General features: G+C 38.0%; 1 protein-coding gene across 5 annotated transcripts in view; it reads right to left on the reverse strand.

Annotated features, from left to right (window-relative positions):
• The window catches only part of PPEF1 (protein phosphatase with EF-hand domain 1), a 121,738-nt gene that overhangs the window by 57,144 nt on the left and 39,904 nt on the right, over positions 1–24,690 (reverse strand). For all 5 annotated transcript variants that reach the window (XM_046672691.1, XM_046672689.1, XM_046672690.1 and 2 more), the window contains 3 exons: positions 18,086–18,213; positions 15,483–15,543; positions 5,423–5,586 (listed from right to left, as the gene is read on the reverse strand). In XM_046672691.1, the coding sequence (XP_046528647.1) occupies positions 5,423–5,586; positions 15,483–15,543; positions 18,086–18,213 (353 nt within the window). The remainder of the gene's footprint in view (positions 1–5,422; positions 5,587–15,482; positions 15,544–18,085; positions 18,214–24,690) is intronic.

The raw sequence follows: 24,690 nt of genomic DNA on the forward strand, positions 1-24,690 counted from the left end.
CATTTGTAGCACTAATCAGGGGAATTGCTGTCTGAAGAGGCAGTTCTGTTTTGTTTTGTTTTGTTTTTCAAAGTTAAATTAACAAATATTTATTGAGAATATATTGCAACAAGAGAAAATTCCTATTTTTAAAATAGTTCTTCTGGGCCCTTTGTCAATTGGCTAAAATCACTTTGGTAATATTAGTACTTGCTTACAATGCTATCTTTCAATAGCATTATAATTGTGTTTACAATTGCAATACTAAATACTCAAAAGAGTTAACTCAGATGTTGGTTTCTCAGATTAAACAGCAACTTAAAATATTCACATTCTTCTAAAGGCATTGAGGGAAGAAAATACTACTTTTAAAGAATATTTCTTTTTTTAAAAGTAGCTAGCTTTTAAATGAAAAATAAATCTCATTTTTTACTTGAAATAAAAATTTAAACAATAAAAAGGAGTATAACATGAAAAGCAATTTCTTCCCCAGACCTCAGTCCCCAACCCTGTCCCCAGAAATAGCCACTGTTTAAAAAGTGTCTTGAGTATCTTTCCAAAAGATATTCTATGCATCTGCAAGCATACAAAAATTAATATAACCACATACGAATATACAAACACATGTATAAATATAGAATCCCTTAAACAAAATTTGGCATATTCATACAAAGGATATTATTCAACTCAAAATAGGAATGAGGTACTGATACATGCCACAACATGGATGAACCTTGAATACATTTATGCCAAGCAGAAGAAGCCAGACACAAAAAGCCACATATTATATGATTCCATTTATATGCAATGTCCAGATTAGGCAAATTCACAGAGACAGGGCTACGGCAAGTGACTGCTTAATTGGTACAGGGTTTTGTTTTGGGGGTGATGAAAATGCTCTGGAATTAGATAGTGGTGATGGTTGCACAACATTTTGAATGTATTAAAAACTACGGAATCATACACTTTAAAATGGTTCAAATGATGAATTTTATGCAAATTTCAGCTCAATTTTTTAAAATAAAAATATATATAATATTTACGTATTTATTTTATGTATGAAAGCACATTGTACACTATTGAACCTTTTACTCTTCCCTTAACATAATTTTTTAATTTCTAAAAAGTCAAAATTATCAATCTTTCCCATTATAGCTCCTTGGATTTTTGTTGTATCTTTTATCTCCTTGAATATATTAAGCATATTTATTTTAAACTCTGAGTCTGATAATGCCATTATCCAAATACTCTGTAGGTCTGTTTCGATTGTTTGTTGTTTGCCTCAGTTTTCTTTCATTAATCTTGTATCCTCCTGTGCTTGGTTAATATTTGTATTATGTTCTGGATATTGTATATGAAAACTTGGAGAAATAACTTGAGGCCTATTTTCTCCCAGAGAGGATTTAAATTTTCTTTTGGCAGGTGGCTAGGAGCACTAGCTATCTAGGATGATCTCAATTCAATTTCAGGAATTAGATGATTCAAGGCTTTGCTTCAATCCCTACAGAGTCAAACGACTTCTAGTTCACTCTTACTCCGAGGGTATGCCCTTACAGTTCTAATCTGAGAATGAAGGTTCTGGGGTGATGTCAGAGAAAATAATGGAATAGGTAGCTCCAAGGTCCCATCCCTCCACAGAAACATTGAAAAATCAAGCAAAAAAAACCTGTCGGAATCAACTTTGTTGGAACTCTCGAAAACAGTCAAACTTTATAGCAACCAAGCAAAAGGTGAATCAAGAAAAAGGCAACTTAAAAATGGCTCAGTGCAAGCAGGAAGTAAAGGCTAAGACAGATTTGTAAACAGCTTGGTCAAGCAGTGAAGGAGTGTACCAACACAGAGCCAATCTGCAAACACTAGGTTTCTCTTTTTTTCCTTTTTTTTTTTAATGGCTCTTAGTGTTCAAGAAAATCTCTGTCAAAACACTAGCTAAACACATGCTAAAGAAACAGAGACTTCAGAGACCTCACACACAACTAGACCTAACAGACCTCTGCAGAACACTCCACCCAAAAACAGCAGAAAACACATTTTTTTACAAGTGCACATGGAACATTCTTCAGGATAGACCAGATGTTAGGCCACAAAACAAGCCTCAATCAATTTAAAAAGATTGGAATCATGCAAAGTATCTTCTCTGACCACAATGGAATGAAATTAGAAATTAATAACAGAAGGAAAACTGGAAAATTCACAAATATGTGGAAATTAAACAACACACTCTTAAACAATCAATGGGTCAAAGAAGAAATCACAACAGAAATTAGAAAATACTTAGAGATTCACAAAAAGGAAAACATAATATACCAAAACTTATGGGATGCAGCAAAAACAATGCTCAGAAAGAAATTTACACCTGTAAATGCCTACATTAGGAAAGAAGAGAGATCTCAAATGAAAAGCCTAACTTAACACTAAGGAACAGGAAAAAGAAGAGCAAACTAAACTGAAAACCAGCAGAAGGAAGAAAATAAGGATTAGAGTGCAGATAAACGAAATAGAGAATAGAAAAACAATAGAGAGATTCAACAAAATCAAGTTGATTCTTTGAAAAGATCAACAAAATTGACAAACCTTTAGCTAGACTGACCAAGAAAAAGAGAGAAAATGCAAATAACTATAATCAGGAATGAAAGCGGGAACATTACCTCTGACCTTAAAGAAATAAAAAGAATTATAAGAGAATATTATGAACAATTGCACACCAACAAATTAGATCACTTAAATGAAATGGACAAATTCCTAGAAACACACAAATTACCAAAACTGACTCAAGGAGAAATAGAAAATCTGAACAGATCTAGAATAAGTAGAGATTGAATCAGTAATCAAAAACCTCCAAACAAAGAAAAGTCCAAAACCAGACAGCTTCACTGGTGAACTCTATTAAACATTTAAAGGAGAATTAACACCAATCCTTCTCAAACTCTTCCAAAAAATAGAAGGGAAGGAAAAAATTCCTAATATTCTATGAGACCAGCATCACCCTGATAGCAAAGCCAAATAAAGGCATCACAAGAGGGCTGGCCACTCAGAAAACTAGGAATAGAAGGAAACTTCCCCAACATAATAAAGGGCATTTATGAAAAACCCACAAGTAACATCAAACTCAATGGTGAAAGACTGAAAGCTTTCCCCCTAAGATTAGGAACAAGACAAGCATGCTCACTTTCCCCACTGCTATTTAACATTGCACTGGAAGTTCTAGCCATAGCACTTAGGCAAGAAAAGGAAATAAAAGGCATCTAAATCAGAAAGGAAGAAGTAAAACTGTCTCTATTCACAGATTATATGATCTTGTATATAGAATATCGCAAATAATGCACACATACACATATATACACAAAACTACTGGAGCTAATAAATGAATTCAGCAAAGTTGCAAAGTAAAAGATCAACCCACAAAAATCATTTTTGTTTCTAAACATCAGCAATGAACAACCCAAAAGAGAATTCAAGCAATTCCTTTTACAAAAGCAACCAAAAGAATAAAATACCTAGGAATAAATTTAAAGTAGTCAAAGACTTGTATACTAAAAACTACAAAACAATGCTGAAAGAAATTAAATACCTAATAAATGGAAAGACATTCCATGTTCATGGATTGGAAGACTTAATATTGTCAAGACGGCAATACTACACAAAGCGATCTACAGATTCAGTGCAATCCCTACCAAAATCCCAATGGGCTTTTTTGCAGAAATGGAAAAGTCAATCCTCAGATTCATTGCAAGGGACCCCAAATGCCAAAGCAATATTGAAAAAGAACAAAGTCAGAGGATTTGCACTACCTGATTTCAAAACTTACTACAAAGCTACAGTAATCAATACAATGTGGTACTGGCATAAAGATAGACACATACACCAATGAAACAGAATTAGGAGTCTAGGAATAAGTGCATACATCTGTGGCCTATTAATTTTTGACAAGGGTACCCAGAACATTCAATGGCGAAAGAAGAGACTCTTCAACAAAAGGTGCTGGGACAACTGCATATCCACGTGCAACGAATGAAGCTGGATCTCTACCTCATACAGTATACAGAAATTAACTGAAAGTGGCTCATAGACCTAAATGTAAGAGCTAAAAACTATAAAATTCTTAAAAGAAAACATAGGGGTAAATCTCGATGACCTTGGATTTGGCAATGGATTCTTAAATATGACACCAAGAGCACAAGCAACCAAAGAAAAATAATAAATTGGACTTTGTCAAAGTTACAAACTTTTGTGAATCAAAGGACATTATCAAGAAAGTGAAAAGACAACTTAAAGAATGGGAGAAAATATTTGCAAATCATGTATCTGATAAGGGATTTTTATCCAGAATATATAAATAACTCTTACAACTCAATAATAAAAAGACAAATAGCCTGATTTTAAAATGGGCAAAGGATCCGAATAGATATTCCTCCAAAGAATGTATACAAATGGCCAGTAAAGGTGAGAAGATGCTCAACATCTTTAGTTATTAGGGAAATGCAAATCAAAACCACAATGAGATACCACTTCACACACAACTAGGATGGCTATAATAAAAATAAAATTAAAAAAAAAATAAAAACAACAGAAAATAACATGTGTTGGCAAAAAAAAACTGTGGAAAATTGTAACCCTCATGTATTGCTGGTGGGAATGTAAAATGGTGCAGCCACTGTGGAAAACAATTTGGCAGTTCCTCAAAAAGTTAAACACAGAGTTACCATATGAACCAGAAGTCCACTCCTAGGTATATACTCAAGAGAATTAAAAACATATGTTCATACAAAAACTTGCACATGAATGTTCATAGCAGCCTTGTTCATAATAGCTAAAAGGTAGAAAAAAATCCAAATGTCCATCCACTGATGAATGGATAAACAAAATGTGGTATATCCATATAATAGAATATTAGTCATAAAAATAAAAAAGTAATGAAACGTACTATGACATGAGTGAACCTTAAAAACATTATGCTAAATGAAAGAAGCCAGACACAAAAGGTCACATATGATATGATCCCATTTGCATGAAATACTCAGAATAGACAAATCCATAGAGACAGAAGGTAGAATAGTGGTTGCCAGAGGTGGAGGAGGAAGAAATGGTAATGGGTATGGCACCTCTTTTTGGGGTGATGAAAATGTTCTGGAATTAGATATTGGTGATCGCTGTAAAATCTTGTGAACGTACTAAAAACCACTGAACCGTACACTTTAAAATGGTGAATTTTAAGTTTGTGAATTATATCTCAGAACAAGAAAAAGAAAAAGGAAATGCTGTAAGCCTAGAGATAGAAGGTTTCTGTGCACCTGAGGAGACTTCTATTTAAGCTCTCACTTAATGTGAAGCTTTTTCCCAAGCGAATGCATTTCTGCTGTAGTGTTTTCATTCATTCATTCAACCGATAGTCATTGAGCACATGTTATGTACAAGAATCAGAGCAGTATCTGCTTCCACTTGCCTGTTGTTGCTTGAAGGCCTCAATAAGTAAATCAATATCAGTAAAAGTGAGAGGAAATTGCAGTCGAGGACCATTATAGGAGTCTGGGACGTCTACCAACCCCACATAGTCCTGTCTATCCTTGTCGTCCTGGTGGGTGTTACCAAAAAGTCGACTGACAAATTCTGGAAAAGGAAAGACAAAAAGGGGAAAAAAATCAACATTCCCATACTTAAATGCAATAAACACCTCTTGAATACCTAGCCCATTATAAGGTACTGTGCTAAATGTTATGAATACCAAGGTTTCCCACTTATAACCATGAGGAGTGATTTGTTCTGAGATCAGTAGGTACATTCAGATGAATCACCATAATCTCTTCCTGGGTGAACATTTCACCAAAACAATGAGTTCATCAGTGGGGAGGGGAGGCAGAAGCACCAGGAAAACCGGTCAATCAAAATATTTTGGTGCTCTGAAGCTCTAACTCTACTCTTGCCCACTCTTATATCTCAGATTTTTACAAATAGGGCTGAAAACATAACAACGCATTGTATTTGGTTCAAACAGCTGCTGCTATTCAGGATCTACAGAAAATTAAACTGCAACATTCAATTTTTTCCCCTTTTAAACACTTCAAATTTTACTTAGCTATAATTGATTTGTTTCTCTCATCACATAAAAACAAATTTTCTGACATGATTTTTTTTCTTCTTGGTGACAAAGCAGATAAAGTTAGACAACGAGCCACAGGCAGAAGTACCAAAGGGCCTCTCTCTCGGAGAGACATTTCTATATAACACGTTGCCTGCATTGCTTATTTCAGGAGGTGCTGAGATCCAGGGGCCCTTGCCTGCTAGATTGCCTATGAAACGGCCCAGGAACAGAAATCTGGCCAAGTCAGGTGGAGAAAGATAAAAGAGGATATGGTCGACTGATTGCAAAAGTGACCCCAATTCTCAATCCCAACCTGTAGCCATGCTCTTTTTAATGTGATTTTGCAGCTACTCTTATCATGAGTTTATTTCCCCAGCCCTTGAAGCTGGGTTGGATTTGTGACTTGTGTTGGCCTAAAGAATGTGGAAGGAGTCCTACGTACCAGTTCCAAGCCAAGGCCTCAAGAGGCCTCATACGTTTCCATGCTTTCTCTTTTGAAACTGTGCCACTGTCATGAAGTCCAGGCTAGCCTACTGAAAGCTCCAAGACCATGTGGAGCAGGGCTGAGTCACCCTAGCCAAGGCTGTCCTAGATCAGTCACCAGCCAGCAGACCTCCAGACACATGAGTGAACTCCAGCTAAGATCCAAAAAACTGCCAAATCAAGCCTACCAAGATTAGTAGAAGTGCTCAGCTAATCTGTAGACTTGTGAGCAAAAAAGCAGTGTTTATGACATGCCACTGAGCTATTGTGGTTGTTTAACACACAGTATTATTGCAGTAACCGATAACTGAGACAGAGGACAATGACATACCTTCAACTCATTAACACTGAAGTGCTACTAAGCTCATTAATCAGAAGTTCTCTGCAAGCAGTTTCTAGCTTTTTGAATATATAGAGTGGACATGTTTGGAAGGTATGATTTTAGCAGATGTAGACAGCATACATTTTTTTTCATGATCCAGTTATGCTGAGAGATTACAGTTAAGAACTAAACTTGAAAAAATTTTCTAGTCATAATATTTGGTAATTTTAAAATGCTTTCTAAATTATTGTGTACCCCAAAATTTTTTTGGTGGTGGTTGATGATGTTTTATAAGAAGTTAAATTTAGGAGTAATAATGTCTGTCTTCAATGTGGTCCAGCAGAGGTTATTTTTCTCATTTGGATTTGATTTGAGATTTGAGAATAACTTAATTATTTCACTTTATGTTTGAAAACTAGAAATGCAGAGCATCTTGGTAAATTTTATCTCAGATTCATTATGTAAGCGGTAAAGCCTAAACACTCTACTTAACTATTTTAATGATCATGCCACTCATTTTTACTTGCTAGTCATTCTTAGAGATACATCCTGCTCCAAAGGAAAACTTTACTCTTCCTAACTCTACACACTGAAATATCAGGCTCCTCTTGTGAAAACAACAACAACAACAACAAAAAGCAAAAATAAAAACAACCCAGCAGTTTCACTATATCATTTTAAAACTGACTTGGGTAATCCCAACTATGTGAGGTATAAAAAGAAATCATTGTCTTTTCCCAATCATTGCCTTTACCCACGCTCTGTCAACTCTCCCTTTCTCATCAGCTAATACATCAAGTCAATTCCATCAGTTCCAGTTATTAAAACTCAGTCTTGTTGTTTAAAAATAAAATAAAAATATTGTTTTTCTTCTTAAAAAAAGAAAAGCTCAATCTGGTCCTTCCTTCCATATAGTTGATGACCCTCATTTCCTCTGAGTTCAGTGATAAATATATGAAAAAGCACCATTTCCCTAAAACAATTCTTAAACCAAAGCTACTCAGTATGAAATATCAGTAAACATCAAATCATAATCCTTCTGCTGGTTTTTAGCCACATAAAAAAGAATAACATAGATTCTCTTCCTAATGTGGGTAGCTAATGTGGGTCATGCACAAAAACAAGCAAAAGCTTTAACATTCCAAATGCAAGTACTGTCCTTGTGGGCTATAACTATTATAACTTGCCGGGGTCCCGCCCCAGCTGAGTCCAGGTTCCTGAGGGATGGACGGCGTCGGCGCAATGAGGGGAAAATAAAGGGGACGTGAGACTTGGGTTGGTGTTAGCAAGTCCAACTTTACTGTGCACAAGTGTCGTTTATATATTTTTCAGGATTAGTACAGAAATGGTTCTACAAATATTCTCAGAGAGATAAGGAAGTAAAAACACGAGCACAAGAATATTTATTAGCATTCTATTCTATAGAGCATAAGGTTAATGGTAGTCTTCTCTGCAATTAACTAGTGTTTGTTGTCTCTAAGCTAAAGGAGATAGGTACCTAGGCATCTGTTGTAATTCATGGTAAAGTTAAATCAAAGAGAGAAGGTCCAGGCCTCCGGACAGGACAGCAGTCCTTCTGGTTACATCCTGGTGGAGCCATCCCTGCCTCCCTCAATCATTTACGCCATTAGTGTAGATGGTTAATGGGAACAAAAGGCGACTCCAGGGTATCTTATCCCCAGGGCTATCTGCATTCTCAGCGGGCAGTTAAACATCTTTACTTTCTCGCGCCCTTTAGGGGGTGGAAGCATTCCTTTGTCTTTTAGATTGTAGAGCTAACAGTCCCTTAAGTACATTGCCGGAGAAAGTATCACTTTGTTAGTAAAGTAAAGAGCTGAAAAGCTAAGCTAAACTATATATCTTCAAGAATAAAAAACAGAAATAAGTATAGATATAACCTTGATAGAAAGCATGCATATAATTCAGAAAATATCAGGGGTGTTGGCCAGCCATTCTTCACCGAGGGGCATCCCTGCACCCCTCGGCCCTTCTGCTCATCAATTATTTATTATTTATCGCTTTTAGGAGAAAACCTCTATAACATTTTAACAGAAAGCAGAAGGTCAAGAATAATATATAGATACTTTTTGATCATCCAATTAACCAGCAAACTTAGAAGGACGATGCATATATATATTTAGACAAAGAACTGGAGGGAGAAGGAAACATTAACCAGATGGAGGCCATAAACCTAACTCGACATCTTATCTGGGCAAGATTCCTTTCTGCTTGTCTCAAATGGGACTGTGTGCTCCTCCATTAATTAACTGAAAAATATCTTGAAAGTTACCTGCAGGTGGTCACATTCTCTTACTATATTTAATTTTCCCGGGAGGTAGTAACTCCCAAGCAGCCACCCAAAGGAGTGAAAACTGGAGGTTAAGAAAGGAAAAGGAATGAAGGGCAATTAGAAGCAGCACAGGTTTCAGAACTATGTGAGGGGCTGGCCGGTTATTCTTCACCAAGGGGCGACCCTGCACCCCTCGGCGTTAATCGGCTGGACCCTGTCAAACAGCCGATCAAATGATGTAGCCACGGCTCCCAGCAATCACTAATAATAATATTTTAATGAATGTCAACAATATATGAAGATTTGTGCAACATGCAATTAGAATTAATCCTTACCTATTTGATTTACAATTCTGTCAACATGAATCTAAACTAATATAAGACAATCTTGAATTATAACCAAATGATACCTTTACAAGTTGTTCTAAATAAAATACCTCAAAAATATCCCCGACACACAATCTTTTCTTTTACTCAGCACAGACTTAAAAACTGGACAAGGAAATATTTAAAGCCCATAATTTTTTAAAAAAACAATTTCTGCCTCTACCGCCCACATGTCACTTGGAAAACAAGCTCCAGATACCGCTGGAAAAAGAAAAGCACCAACTGAACCGCATTTGTAGTTATTTCATTTCTCAATTGTGAATCCGGATTAAAACCATGAGTGTCTGTATAATAAACTCGATAGATGCCAAAATGACATTTCATAAATTTCAACACCTGTTCCTGACTTTTAAAAAACTCAGAAAACTAGGAATGGAAGGATACCTCCTTAACACAATTTTTAAAATTTAAACCAAAAATAATGGTCTTTCCATTAAATTGTTAACAAAACAAGGATGGCTACTCTCACTGTTTCATTTTAACATTGTTCTGCTATCTCCAGCCAACGGAATTGAGGCTGAAATAAGAATAGTAACTATTAGATAGAAGGACATAAAAATAGTTACTTGTGGTCAGTGCGATTAAATATCTACACTCAAGAAAATCAATTGGAAATACTCCCAGAATTAATAGGAGAATTAAAATAATACAGAAGTTAATCACACTGGTTTGAATCACAACTTCACCACTGAAGAGATGAATAACGTTGGGAGGTTACCTTCTAAGCCTCAGTTTTCTTATCCACAAAAAGGATGATAATAATACTAGTCTCACTGGTTTGTCATGAAGACTAAGTGAAATGATATATTTAAAGCACTTAAAGACATGGCACAAGAGGAAGATGGGCACGGATGTTAGCTCAGGGCCAGTCTTCCTCAGCAAAAAGAGGAGGATTAGTGCAGTTAGCTCAGGGCTAATCTTCCTAAAAAAAAAAAAAAGACATGGCATACATTTAATAAATATCAGTAGTAATAATAATAATAATTTCATTAATGTTATTATTCTATAGTAGCACAATACAAAATAAATAGATATAAATCAAAAGCTTTACTAAATACTACCAATAATCATTGAGGAGATATAATGGGGAAAATATTCTATTCACCATAGCAACAAAAAATATAAAGTACTTGGTCTGATAGGATATTTTGGCTGATCTGGGAAGCAGAAAGAAAAGTCAAAACAACACTTCCACACACTCCATCCCACTCCCCACTTCCACCAGTTTCTGTTTACATCTACTACTATGTATAGCAGCTTTGGCTTTCTACCTGTGGGAAGAGGCTGATGTGAAAAAGCAGACTGGGGAATGGATGTAAGGAGTCTCCCCATCGAGTCCTGTGAACTGGTTTTGAGGAATTTCAGTAGTAGGACACGGAGATGAGCTGCTTTCAGGTCACCTCTCACCTTTGGGACACCCAGAATGTTTCAACATATTCTGTCCTCCTAGGAAAAACCATTAATCTGGCCCTGAGATCTGGAAATGTTAAGTGACCTTCTGGTCCCTTTAATATACCCTGCTTAGGGGTCACAGCACTTCTGCCAAACAGGCCGAGGTGGAGGTTGTCTGGAACTTTCCCACCAAACAGGGCCATCAGAAAGCAACCTACAGTAAGGTACAGCATAGCGACTCTAGTTAACAATACTCTATTGTATATTCGAAAGTTCCTAAGAAAGTATATTTTAAAAGTTCTCACCACAAAAAACAATGTAACCATGTGAGATAATGGATGTGTTAACTAACCTTATTGTAGTGATCATTTAACAATACATACATATATGAAATCATTACGTTGTACACCTTAAACTTACACAATGTTAGATGTCAATTATATTTCAATAAAGCTGGAAAAATATTTTAAAATTGCACTCAACTTACAGCAATAATCTCTAAATCTCTTTTTCTGCTACATACAATAATTAAATCAGTATGGTTCTAGGATTTTATAATAGAGAAATGTATAAGAGAATCGAGAGCCCAGAAATATGGCCTATTACACATTTTTAAATAAATATATTAAAAAGAAGGCACTACAAATCATGGTGAAAAACTACATTATCAAATAAATGTGGGAAAAATTCGTTAACTACTTGGAAATTTTCTTTGTAGTCATGTTTTTTAATTGTTCTTAACCACTGGGCATCAAAATTTTTCTTTTACTTTAATATAAAAAATCCAAAATTTGGGGCTGGCCCCGTGGCCGAGTGGTTAAGTTCGCGCGCTCCGCTGCGGGCGGCCCAGTGTTTCGTCGGTTCGTTCGAATCCTGGGCGCGGACATGGCACTGCTCGTCGGGCCAAGCTGGGGCAGCGTCCCACATGCCACAACTAGAGGAACCCACAACGAAGAATACACAACTATGTACCGGGGGGCTTTGGGGAGAAAAAGGAAAAAATAAAATCTTTAAAAAAAAAAAAAAAAAAATCCAAAATTTATGAAGTGTTAAAAATTTTTAAAGTGAAACCAAAACCAAAATCTAGAAATACAGGCATAGCAATCCACATTTTAAATATTTCAGGGTCTTCTAAGTTTTTAAAAGCAGGATTCACAAAATACAAGACATTTAGACTTGAAAAGAAAGATACTTTAAATAATTAATGGATAAAAATTTCCTAAGTCTGATGAAAAATATCAACTTAGATATCACAGAAGCTCAGCAAACCCCTCAGAGGATAAATAAAAATGAAACCTCTCAAGGCACATTATGGCTAACGTGCTATTTTCCACTGTTACTCAGATTAGTTTGTTTCTTCCCCACCTCCTTCAGGTGATTATATCATTCATTTGTAATACAGTTAGGTTCACTTGTCACAGTGTATATTCTATTTTGGAATCTCACACACACACACACACACTGTCTTCTTGTTTTTAATTAATTATTTTTTTTTGGAACGTGAAACATGATCATGGTTCTAAGAGTCAGAACTAAAAAAACATATACTCAGAGAAGTGTAACTCTCATCTCAGCCCTTCTACTCAATCGCCATTCTCCCATTCTCTCTGTCCTGCTCCCACCCATCCCTCCATACCCTGTAGGTAAACAATGTCATTAGCATCTGGTTTCTCCTGTATTTATTTTTGCACAAATGAGTATGTGTGTGTGTATATATATACACACACTCATATATATACACACACAATCATATCAGGCAAAAACTTCTTAAACAGGACACAGAAAGCACTAACTGTAAAGGAAAAGAATTGGACTACATTACAATTAAGAATGTTTGTTCATTAAAAGACACCATTTAAAGATTGAGAGGATAAATGCCAAAGACTAGGAGAAGATATTTACAATATGTTTATCTAACAAAGATTCATATTCTCACATACAGAATATTTAGAGAACTCTTACAAATTGGTAAGAAAAGGCAGATAACCCAATAGAAAGATGGCAAAAGATCCAAACAGGCACTTCAACAAACGGGATATCCACATGGCCAATAAACATACAAAAAGGTGAGCAACTTCACTGCTCACCAGGGAATGCAAATTAAAGCAGAAATGTGATACCACTACATACCTGCCAGAATGGTTAAAACGAAAAGGATGGACAATTCCAAGTGTTGATGAAGATATGGAACAAATGGAACTCTTGTACACTTGTGACAGTATAACTTGGTACAACAATTTTGTAAAATGGTTTGTCAGTATCTAATAAAGCTGAACACATGCACACCCTATAACCCAAAACTTCCATTCCTGGGTTGTGGTATATCTTTATAATGATGGCCCCCAACGAACCATGCCTCCTTGCATCCACATCCCTTCACAATATAATGCTGCTGCTGCTCCCTGCAAGAGATAGAGCTTTCCTAACCGCTTTGAATCTGTGGCTGGCCTTGTGACTCGCTTTGACCAACAGAATATAGCAGAACTGATTCTGTATGAGTTCAGAGCATAGGCTTTAAGAGGCCTCGCAGCTTCTGCTTTTGCCCTCTTGGGATCCAGCTGCCATGTAAAGAAGTCCAGGATATCCTGCTGGACAGAGAGGCTGCATGAGGAGAAGTGAGGTATCCAAGATAGTAGCCAACAACGAAGTCCCAGACATGGGAGAAAAACCATTTGGACCTCCCTGCCCAGCCTGGCTAGGTTGACTGAGCCCAACTGACACCACATGGAACAAAGACAAGACATGTCACTGAGCCCTGTTCAAATACCTGACCCACAGAATCACAAGCAACAAAATGGCTGTTGTTTTTAAACCACCAAATATTGGGGGTGGTTTGTTATGCAGCAATATATAACTGAAAATGAGTGTATAGCAAAAGAAAAGAATATATATCTTCACCAAAAAAGACATGTACAAAAATGTGCATAGCAGTACCATTTTAATTGCCAAAACTGAAAATAACCTCAATGTCCATAAACAATAGGATGGATAAATTTCGGTATACTCATAAAGTGGAATTATTCAGCAATAAGAATGACCAAATTGCAACAATATGGATAACTCTCACAAACATAATGTTGAGTAAAAGAAGCCACACTCAAAATTGTATGCTTCCACTTATATAGAGAAGTTCAAAAAGAAGCAAAGCTAATCCAGGATATAGAAGTCAGGAAAGTAGTCATGGGGGTGTTGGGTAATGACTGGAGGGGGACAAGACAAGGGCTTCTGCGCCTTTGATAATGTTTTCTTTCTTGTTCTGGGTGCAGGTTACGGGAGTGTGTTTACTTTGAGAAAATTTATTGAGTCATATACATGTGATTTGCGTACTTTTCTGTAATGTATGTTATACTCTGGGAAAAGTTTACATAATAAGATTAAACCGCTGTCCCCTTGTTTGATAAAAAAAATTTTTAATATTTTTAAATCACCTGAAGAATTTTTTTAAATGCAGATTTTTAAAAATACAGAGCCTGAGTAAATATCTTGGGGCTGGAATCCAGCCATCTGCGGCTATGAATCCCCATAAGTGATTCTGATGCACAGCCTGGATTGAAATATTAGGTTACCAGAAGAAAGAGTGCTGTTTCATTTCATCATTATTATATTTCCCCTCAGAAATATTTTTGCCAAAGAACAAGAAGCACAAACAACTGTCTTCAAATTGCAATTATCTAAAAGAAAGAAAATGGCAAAATACCCACTTCCACCCACTCTCCACTCCTCAGGGTTGGCTATTCCATCATTCAGAAAGCTTCTACAGATCATTAAATGCTTTAATTAGTTTCATGCATATGTACTTAGTTCAAAGCATGCCATTAAAACACCACTCGTTGGCCACTTTGAAGGGTGCTCACCAGATTATTTAAAAGATGCTCTTAGGTGCCATACCTATTTTTAATTAGAGCAAAAAATGGTCGGCCCAAATTTTAAAAAATCAGTTTTTAAGTCTAGCATCTACCTTGAAGATAACAATAGGCAGATCTTACTCTGCAGGAGAAATACATGCCTTATGAATAACTATAATTTTTAAATAATTTTTGAACCACATCTATATTGCCTGTATCTGAAATGATTTATTTAGTCAGACAGACAGACAGACAGATAGCTATGCAGAGAACAGAGACATTACGGGGCCAACTGTGCGTAATCCACCATTTCCCTCCGGATCTGTTTTATGAAACACTCAAGATACTTTGATCTCTCAGCACAAAAGTTTTGTGGATAAAAAATAAGATCCTCTTTACTAAGCTACTATTATACATCAATAGATTGTGGTTCAGAGAAAGTATTCAACAAATTAATGTTGAATTAAATCTAATTCCGTTTTTTGACAGTGAAAAAATTAAATGGTTAATTTAGTCCACACCAATCAGAGAGGAAAAAAGCTAATTGAACTGATTTCACCAGTTGTTTGGTGTCACATAGACAAGACAAGTGGACATTTGTTAAATTTCTTAGTTTTTTCCCATATTCAGAGTCCCTTGATGTCCCTTGATGAGGACAATTCAATATTTAATAACTGTTTTTCAAAAGACTAAACTTTGTACTTACCGGGATCTTTCTCACACACATGTGTGTAGTTTTCAAACATGAAGGAAAAGAAATTGGATAGCTGGACAAAAGAAAAACACATCAATCAATTAATGAACTCCAAACAGCTGCTATGGCAAATACTGTTGGTGTTCCCGCAAGTCCCGTTTGCTCTTCTGGGGCACTCATCTCCCAGCTGCCACACATGCTAACAAGTCCTACTTCTCCCTACCAGCTCCTCCCAAGACTTGCCCTTGGCAGATGGGGGGGCACCTTCCCCAGAGTTGCATAGGATATCATATATTCCCCTTCTGGGGGACTGCCCATAGAAAATGACTGACTGAAGCAGGAGTATTACAGGCCAGGCCCCCACCTCCCTTGCCACTGGGTGGGACAAACTCTGACATATTTCACACTTCAGAGCTCCCAATGGGATCAGGCTGAGGTCAAACTTCTTCAGAAACCATATTTTTGCCTAGCTTCTTCCCCTGTCCTATCCTGCTTTCCTCACTCCCTTACAGGTTTTTCCTGAGAACCCTCTTCAGGAAATCACTTGTACCAGAATCCCTGTCTCAGACTCTACCTCTAGGAAACCAACCTAAGACAGCTACTAGTTTTGTTCATTATGATCTCTTCCTTTTGGTGGTGAGATTAAGAGTTAAGGGATACTCTTAATTGTCAAATATATTTGGGAAATGAAGGAAGGAAGGGAGGAAAGGGGAGAGGGAGGGAGGGAGGAAGAGAGAGATGGAAATCCACCAGCATTCCAACCATCACCTAGATGCTGCCTCTATGCCTGTTATTTTAATGCTGTTGAGGGGTTTGTCAATTAAGAGTCAATAGAAATCACAATGAAATACCACTTCACAGACAGTAGGATGGCTATAATCAAAAAGACAGATAATCACAAGTATTGACAAGATGTGGCAAAAATGGAGCCCTCAGACACTGCTGGTGGGAATGGAACATGGTGCAGCTGCTTTGGAAAACAGTTTAGCAGTTATTCAAAAAGTTAAACACATGTTATAAACCAATGTTACCGTAATAAAAAATTTTTTTTGAAAGTTAAACATAGAGTTACCAGATGACCCAGCAATTCCATTCCTAGGTATACACCTAAGAGAATTGAAAACACATGTTCACACAAAAATTTGCACACAAATATTCACAGCATCATTATTCATAATAGCCAAAAAAAAGTAGAAACAATCCAGATGATCTATCCACTGAGGAATGGATAAATACAATGGGCTATATCCATACAATGGAGTATTATTCAGCAATAAAAAGGAATGAAGTACCGATACATGCCACAACGTGGATGATCCTTGAAAACATTATGCTAAGTGAAAAAAGCTAGTCACAAAGGATCATACATTGTGTGATTCCATTTATATGAAATGACCAGAAAAGGCAAATCCATAAAGAGAGAAAACAGACCAGTGGTCGCCAGGGGCTGGGTGGAGGGGGAAATGAGGAGTGACTGCTAATGAGTATACAGTTTTTGAGGGGGGGTGATGAAAATGTTCTAAAATTTATTGTGGTGATAGTTGCACAACTTTGTGAATATACTAAAGGCCACTGAATTTTACACTTTCAGTGAGTGAATTGTCTCTCAATAAACCTGTTATAAAAAAAGAGTCAACATTAAAGAATGTACTGATACTGGAATGTTTGTGTATAAAGCATATCAATTTGAGAGCTCACCCTACCTTTATATTCATCACCACACTCCACAGGGTTTAAAAGGACAGCCAACACTGTGGGCTCCTAATCAGGGCACAGGGAGTCTCTGATTGAATCATAGTATATCATTTTATAGATGCCAAGAATAAATCCAGCAATTTCTTTAATTCTTTTTGAAATTTTATTAATTGTTTTTTAAAGATCATTATGTGATAAATTTACAGACAAATATAGGATTGTTGAAAACTACAAACGATATAGAATGAAAATGGGAAGTCGTCTCCCACCCATCCCAACCCACCAAAACCACTCCTGTCTCTAGAAAGAATCACCGTAAACACTTTACTGTGCTTCTTTTTCCAGACTTTTGCTGTGTGTTCAATTTTCTTTCACACATATGGGCTAAAACTCTACATATTGTTCTACAACTTGATTTCTTTCATTAATAATTAAATTGAAGATCTTTCAAAGATCTCTTTATAGTTAAAAAGTACGTTTTTTCAATTAACAAGCATTAAAGCTTGTTTTTGCAAGCTTTAAGAAGGCCTTCCTCACCCATCTATATTTTCTTCTAGAACGTTCACAGGTTTGTTCCCAGGAAATTCTTCCAGTTTTTAACTCCTTAAAGTAATTTTTCCTTCATAAAGTAACAACTTTACTTCCTATTGAGGCATGCACCCAAAAATAAAATAAGACCATTTATTAGTTAACTAGGCATCTGGCAGCCCTCTTAAAAATGTGAACTTCAGAATTGAAAAACACCATCCAAACCATTCTCTCTCTCAACAGCTAGTTTCAAGACAATGTCACTATGTCCTCTGCTAAACCCTTTCACCAAGGTTCCTCAGCTTAAAAAGGACCCAAATTGTCATTCTTTCAACAGCAAGGGGTGAAGAGAAGCCTTTTAACAAAAGAAGAGACAAGCTTGCAAAACAGACCTGCAATTGGCCTTGTTCATCGGCATATTCGATGGACTGGAAGATGGTGAGGGCATAGCGTTGTCTGGCCTTCAGTCGAGCGCTGTAACCTCGGTACCAGTTCTGGATGATCAAAGCGGCTCTCAGTGCTGCAGACCCACAGGATACGAAAGTCAGAGAAAAATAGTTACTATGCAGCTTGGGGCGGGGAGCAGGGAGAGGGGAGCAGGTGCTTCAGAAAAAAGCAGTCCACCTGGACTCCTGGGTTCTAAGAAGAGAAAAACTACAAACAATAAGCTTTATCTTTATGTTTTTGTAAAATGTCCTCAAGTTTCAAATACTCAGAGAATAATGTTGGTATCCATTAAGCATAGAATTTTTGGAGCAAGACTGCCTGCATTTGAATCCCAGTTCTGCTAATTACGGTCTGTGTGAGTTTGGGTAAGTTATTAAAACTCTCAAAGCCTCAGTTTCCTCCTCTGTAAAATAGGGATAATAATAGCACATACTTCTGGCACTACCCAGGCATATGAAGTCTATGTATGCCCTATGAAGTAGCAATTCCAGTCTTCACTAAATACCCTAAAGCGATCCTCACACAGTCTGTAAAGGACACACACGGGGTACAACGTTTCCTTGTTTGTGGCAGTAGGGAGTTTGACACCAATGCAGGCTGGCTGCCCATTGCTAGGAAGGAGAATGTGTAACAGTGGTGTGTGTATACTATGGAATATTATGCCACAACTGCAAGCAATAGATTAAATAAACCCATAGTAATGTGGATGGATCTTAAAAACATAGTTATTCAGTTTGAATAGTAATTAAAAAGTTAGAAAGAAATATAACACAATATCATTTTATACAAATTTAAAATACCCATACACAAAACTGCAATATACATTTCATAGAATATATACAAAGGAAAAGATACATACTAAACATAATAGATTGATTATTTATGGGGGAGGGGAATGAATGAGTGTAGGGCAAATGGATAAAAGAGAATAGGCAAATTAATTAACTAACATAGGAAAGGGTCTTGCACAGATGGATGATGACAATGTACAATGAATTGAGAAGTATGATTCGCTCCTCCTTCTGCACCTGAGATTCAATTGATAAAAGACAGGTGGATAAATGAACACATCTCTCCCTCCTTCATAGAGTTACTATGAGGATGAAATGAGATACTACAGGTAAAGAATTCAGCCTGATGCCTGGTGTAAAGCACATGCTAAATAAATGGCAACCATAGTGATAACTATTGTCTTGTTTGTGGATTATTCAGGCCCACTGACTCTCTTCCAGGGCTGGTAGCCTCCGAATCATCCTGTTGTTTCACAGTATTGAAGAAAGAGAGCGGGTGAGAGATAGAGATTTAAACTATAGCCTCTTATGCTTTCCTCAAGTTTTAGAGTAGAGAGCAAGCAACACCAGCCTCCTTTTATTCATGCTATAATTTTCCCAGTTAGCACATAAAAATTAAGAGTTGACTATAACAGGAACAATTTGAGTTCTGAAAGCAGGAATCCATCCTCCAGTCCCAGCATCCTTGGTTTCATACTGCCGTGGTACACTGAGTCTATACTAGTCATATGAGGGTGTTTATTTATGAGCTTTTTCAAGGTTCTTGGGTTCCAGAGGCTCTTGCTTCACTATTCAGCTTCCAGAAAACCCCAGGAAATAGACATAAGGTCAAGTATCATGATCTTTATAGGGAAAAACCACAGGGAGAAGAAGGAGTGACTTGTTCAATATTGCAAAGCAAATAGCTGGTAGTACCATAGCTGAAATCTCAAGTGTTCTCACCATATCACTGTGGAGAGCCCAGGCTCACATGACAGCCCTATTCTATGGGACAGTCACTGTCATGACCAACAACCCACTCTTCAAGGGCTCTCTGTTCACCAAGCTAGAACAGTTCCAGTGTTATTTACTGAGCACTCACTGAGGGCCAGGTAATGGAATCATTTCTGCAGTCCTCGCCACACTGTGAAGCTGAGAGGGACTAACTTAATTAAGGTTACTTAGCCAGGAAGTAGAAACAGTGGATAGCAAGGAATTGAACCCAGGTCTCACTGACCTCGTAGCCCAAGCTCTTAACCTCTATAGAGCTATTGATCTTTTTCGGTGCCTCAGTTTCTTCACCTGCACAATGATGTAGTGGAATAAATGATCACTAAAGTCTCTTCTATTTAATAATAGCAACACCAATAATAAATAATCAAGCTTATTATTATTTCTATAATTAATAATAGAACAAAATAGTTACCATATGTTAAGGGTCTACTATAAGACATTTAGTCCCCAAAAGTATTATCATCTCCATGTTACACATAAGGAAACTTCGGGTTCAGAGAGGCAAGTATCTTGCTCAGAGTCACTTACCTAGCATGGACTCAGATCTTCTGAGTCCGAACTCTGGGTTCTCTCCACTACAGCCAGTTACTTCATTCCCTTATCTATTTGTACCTTTCCTTCCTTTGAATAACAATAGCCCCCATTTATTGAATGCCTACTATGTGCCTGGCACTAAGCTAGACAGTTACATATACTACAACTTCTACTCCTTCCCCACAAGGGGAAAGAGGCGATCTAAGCCCCCTCTCCCGTCTCTGCTTTGTTTCTGTCTCCATTCCCTAGGGGAGGAGTTGCTATTTTGTTTGGTAAACACACAGTATATTCATCGGCTATATTTTACTAGTGGGTGTGGGTACTGTGTCTTGGAAGGTAGACAGCCATGCTCAGTTCCCTGGTTCTTGCACCTCTTCTTCTACCCCAAAGTCAAGAGGCTGAGCTGCCTCCCTTCCATCCCCGTCTTGGGAATCCACCATCTCTGTCTATGCTTGCACTCCTGTACCTGAGTCCCTACCTCAAGTATGAATGCCACTTACTAAGCTATCACCAGTCAGCTCTCACCCCATGATTCTCTAGTCGGCTCACTGGTGCTGAGGCTGGGACTTTGCAGGCCACATTTCCACTTTGCCCTTTGCTCCCTGTTTGGTTCTGCAAGGCTGGAGGAGGGACAAGGGACACGGGACACATTCTGCTTTTCTCTGCTTCCTGTTCTTAGCAACTACTCTTCACCCCCACAACAGTTTCTCCTTGTAGCAGCAACTGGATCCAGTTTGCAATTTACCTAGCACTTGTAAAATCAGCCTCGTTGTAGCCCCTCAGAGATTCCAGCACCAGCTGAGCAGCCCCCTTCTCAAAGGTCTGAGTTTCAGTTCTACAGGACCCTCTCCTCCAAGTTTCTAGATTTTAATAATTCCAAGCATTCCCCTTTGCCTTAGAGGTGCAGTTGCTACCTCTGTACACCTTCAAGTTCTCTTTGGACCCTTTCAGTTACCTAGCAAGAACTTGATACCTAGTTGGCAGTTCTTTACATTCAATTCTCTCTATTCAAACCACTCTGTGGCTTCTGCCTCCTGATTAGACCCTGCCTGATGAGCCGGTCCCGTGGAGATGGGAAAAGTAGGTCTAGCTTGGGCCTCAAGCCTCCAACTTCCTGGTCACTCCAGCTCAGGCCTTTAGTCGAGTTCCACACTGGGATTTTGAGTACTTTGGTAGAAGCTGATAAAATAGACTTTGGTCCACATCCTGCTGTTTTGCTCCTTGGGCATACAGTTCCTGCAGCACCTTCTCCAGGAGAGGGAAGGAGCCTGGCAGGGCAGGTTCAGACTTCTAATACTTTACATCATTCGTAAGAGCCCACCCACTCACCACAGGGCCACTCTAGCCAGCTGAGGACCCTCCTCTGGAGCAGAAACCTATCCAAAATAGCAAAGGACAGAGTCCAGACATGATAGAGACTCTACCCGAAGGAGTTGCTGGCTCTGTAATCCCCTACCCTGCCTGAAGAGTTGAAGATCTGTGGCGTCTAGTTCTGAATTTGTTGGACAGCTTAGATTCACTTCTGGTCCTGCTGCTTCACTACATAACAAGGCTTGTCTTCCCTGTCACATTAATTCCATGCATAAAAAAAAAACAAAAATAAAAGTTATTGCCATGTGTGTCCCAAAGGCCTTTTATTTTTGTTTCTAGAAGGAAGCAACAGCATATGTTTAATAAGCTACCTGGCCAATTTTCTGTGCCCAGTACAGGTGGTTTCTCAATTGCCAAGCTGGGTTGTTTTTTGTTTTTTAATGGATTCTTTTCTCTAGTGGCAATCATTATCATGGTATTTGGTAAGAAATTAAATATTCGTGTAGGGAGTCAATGTGCAAAACAAATAAATTCAGGGCATTTGCTTGGTGCCAGGCACTGTGTTTGGTGCTTTATGTGGATCATCTCATTTGATTTGTTGTGATTTTTTTTTTTTTTAAAGATTTTATTTTTTCCTTTTTCTCCCCAAAGCCCCCCGGTACATAGTTGTATATTCTTCGTTGTGGGTCCTTCCAGTTGTGGCATGTGGGACGCTGCCTCAGCGTGGTTTGATGAGCAGTGCCATGTCCGTGCCCAGGATTCGAACCAACGAAACACTGGGCCGCCTGCAGCGGAGCGCGTGAACTTAACCACTCGGCCACGGGGCCAGCCCCTGATTTGTTGTGATTTAATCCTCCCAACCATCCTATGAAGTGTCATTATCCTCATTTTACAGATAAGGAAACTGAGGCTCAGAAATAACTTGTTTTGGGGTCACATCACTTGTCAGTGGGAGAACGTAGAGTCAAATCCAGATCTCTGTAATTCTAGAACTTGGGCTCATAACCATTATGCTATATAGTAGTCCAGTGTGGCATTTGGAATCAGCAATAAAAAAATGAGACAGTGTGTGGAATAGTCCCTCCCTCTCACACCTTCCCCAACTCAAGTTCCCTACACTCTTAGCCTGTTCTAGTGTTCTTCATGGCACTTTTTACCATCCAACATTCCATGTGGTCATATGTTTGTGTGTTTATTGTCTATCTTCCCCTGTTAGCTAAGCTACATGAGAATGGGGACTTTATCTTGTTCACTGCTCTATTCCCAGCACCTCGGGCAAGGCCTGGCAATGATTTGTTGAATGAATGAATACCTTCTGGGAATGTTGTAATAATACATAATAACGTATTAGTAATGTGTTGATGTAGGTATCAGTAATATATTAATGAATTGATTAATATAAAATGCTTAGCACATTGCCTGGCATATAGGATCGCTCAGTAGATGGTAGATACTTTTCTTAAAAGTAAGGCGGCACATATGTATGGTGATGGATAAAAACTGGACTGTTGGTGGTGAACACGATGCACTCTATACAGAAACTGAAATACAGTGATGTACACCTGAAATTTACACAACGTTGTAAGCCAATATGACCCCAATAAAATGTTTTTTAAAAAGTAAGGCAGGAATAACAGGTAATAATTGTCTCTCTCTAGGTAACAACTTTTAGTGCCCGCAAAACTTTCTAATTATACATATTTCACTTAAAAATTCACAAACTACTGTGGACAAACAGAACCCAAGAGCCAGGAGCAAGAAGAGTCATGCCAACCAGGACCCACAGGGCTGGCTCCCTTAGAGTGCACAGTCTTGGCCCAAAGGGCGCCTTCTCAGGGAGGCCTTTCCTGCCTTTTTAAAATGGCACCCCTCCCCGCATTGCCTATCTCCTTCTTTATTTTTTCTCCACAGCACTAATCGCCATCTGATATAGCATGTATTTTACTCATTTGTTACTGTCTGTCTCCTTCCATTAGAATGTAATCTCCATAACAGCTGGGATTTTGTTCTGTTGGGTTAGCTGCTGTATCCCGAGTCTAGAACAGTCCCTGGAACATAGGAGATGCTCAATAAATGTTTGTTGAATGAATGAAATTACTGTTTAGTTAAGACTTTCTGTCTTACGTTTCTCTTCATGCTGACTAGTGGAGTCTTTTTATGTCTGGTTTGTTTTGTTTTTTAAATAGGAGTTTGTCTGACAAATAGTTCTTCAAACAAGAAGCTTTATATTCAGAACGATAAGGCATTTAAAGACACTCTGCTTTTGAAATTCTGTTGGTAGAGGCCTCCTGAGGAGGCATCAGCATGAGCGAATACTTAATATAACTTTAAGGGGCCTGACATCCAGTCAGGAAAAGAGAGAGGCACAAATGTGACAGAACTGATTAAAATGAATTCAGATAAACTGGAAAGAGACTGAACCGTCTAGTGGCAAAAGGCTTTAAACAAGGAGGAAAAGCATCTATTACCTCAGCTGTTCAAAGCATGATGACAATAGGACATGGCTCAACTCTGAGACCACAGTTTTCACTGCTGTTATTTTTGTTTACAGATATTCTACACCTGCCATCTGCTAGAGTGTGTGGCTGTCCCAGCGGGACTTCCAACTTTACTGGAAAAACAGCTCAAAGCACATGCCCAGTGGACATGAGATGGTTACAAAGCCTGCTTCTTGGGCAGCAAGCAAGGCAAGGACCCTGTGAGGCTCACTCATCCATAAACTCTGGCATCCCTGCAGAGCAAGGGCACAACACAGCATCCTTGTACCTAGAAAGCATTTTTCTTAAACAAGAGTAAAGCATGGGACCCAGTTTCCAAACAATGACAGACATTTTAAACAAAATTATCACTTTCCCCAAATGACCAAAGAGATCATAGTTTTAGTATTCTTGGAAACCTGTGGCCTTCCAGTAACAGAAGGG

This window comes from Equus quagga, chromosome 10 (genome assembly GCF_021613505.1).
Source record: "Equus quagga isolate Etosha38 chromosome 10, UCLA_HA_Equagga_1.0, whole genome shotgun sequence".
Taxonomy (NCBI): Eukaryota; Metazoa; Chordata; class Mammalia; order Perissodactyla; family Equidae; genus Equus; species Equus quagga.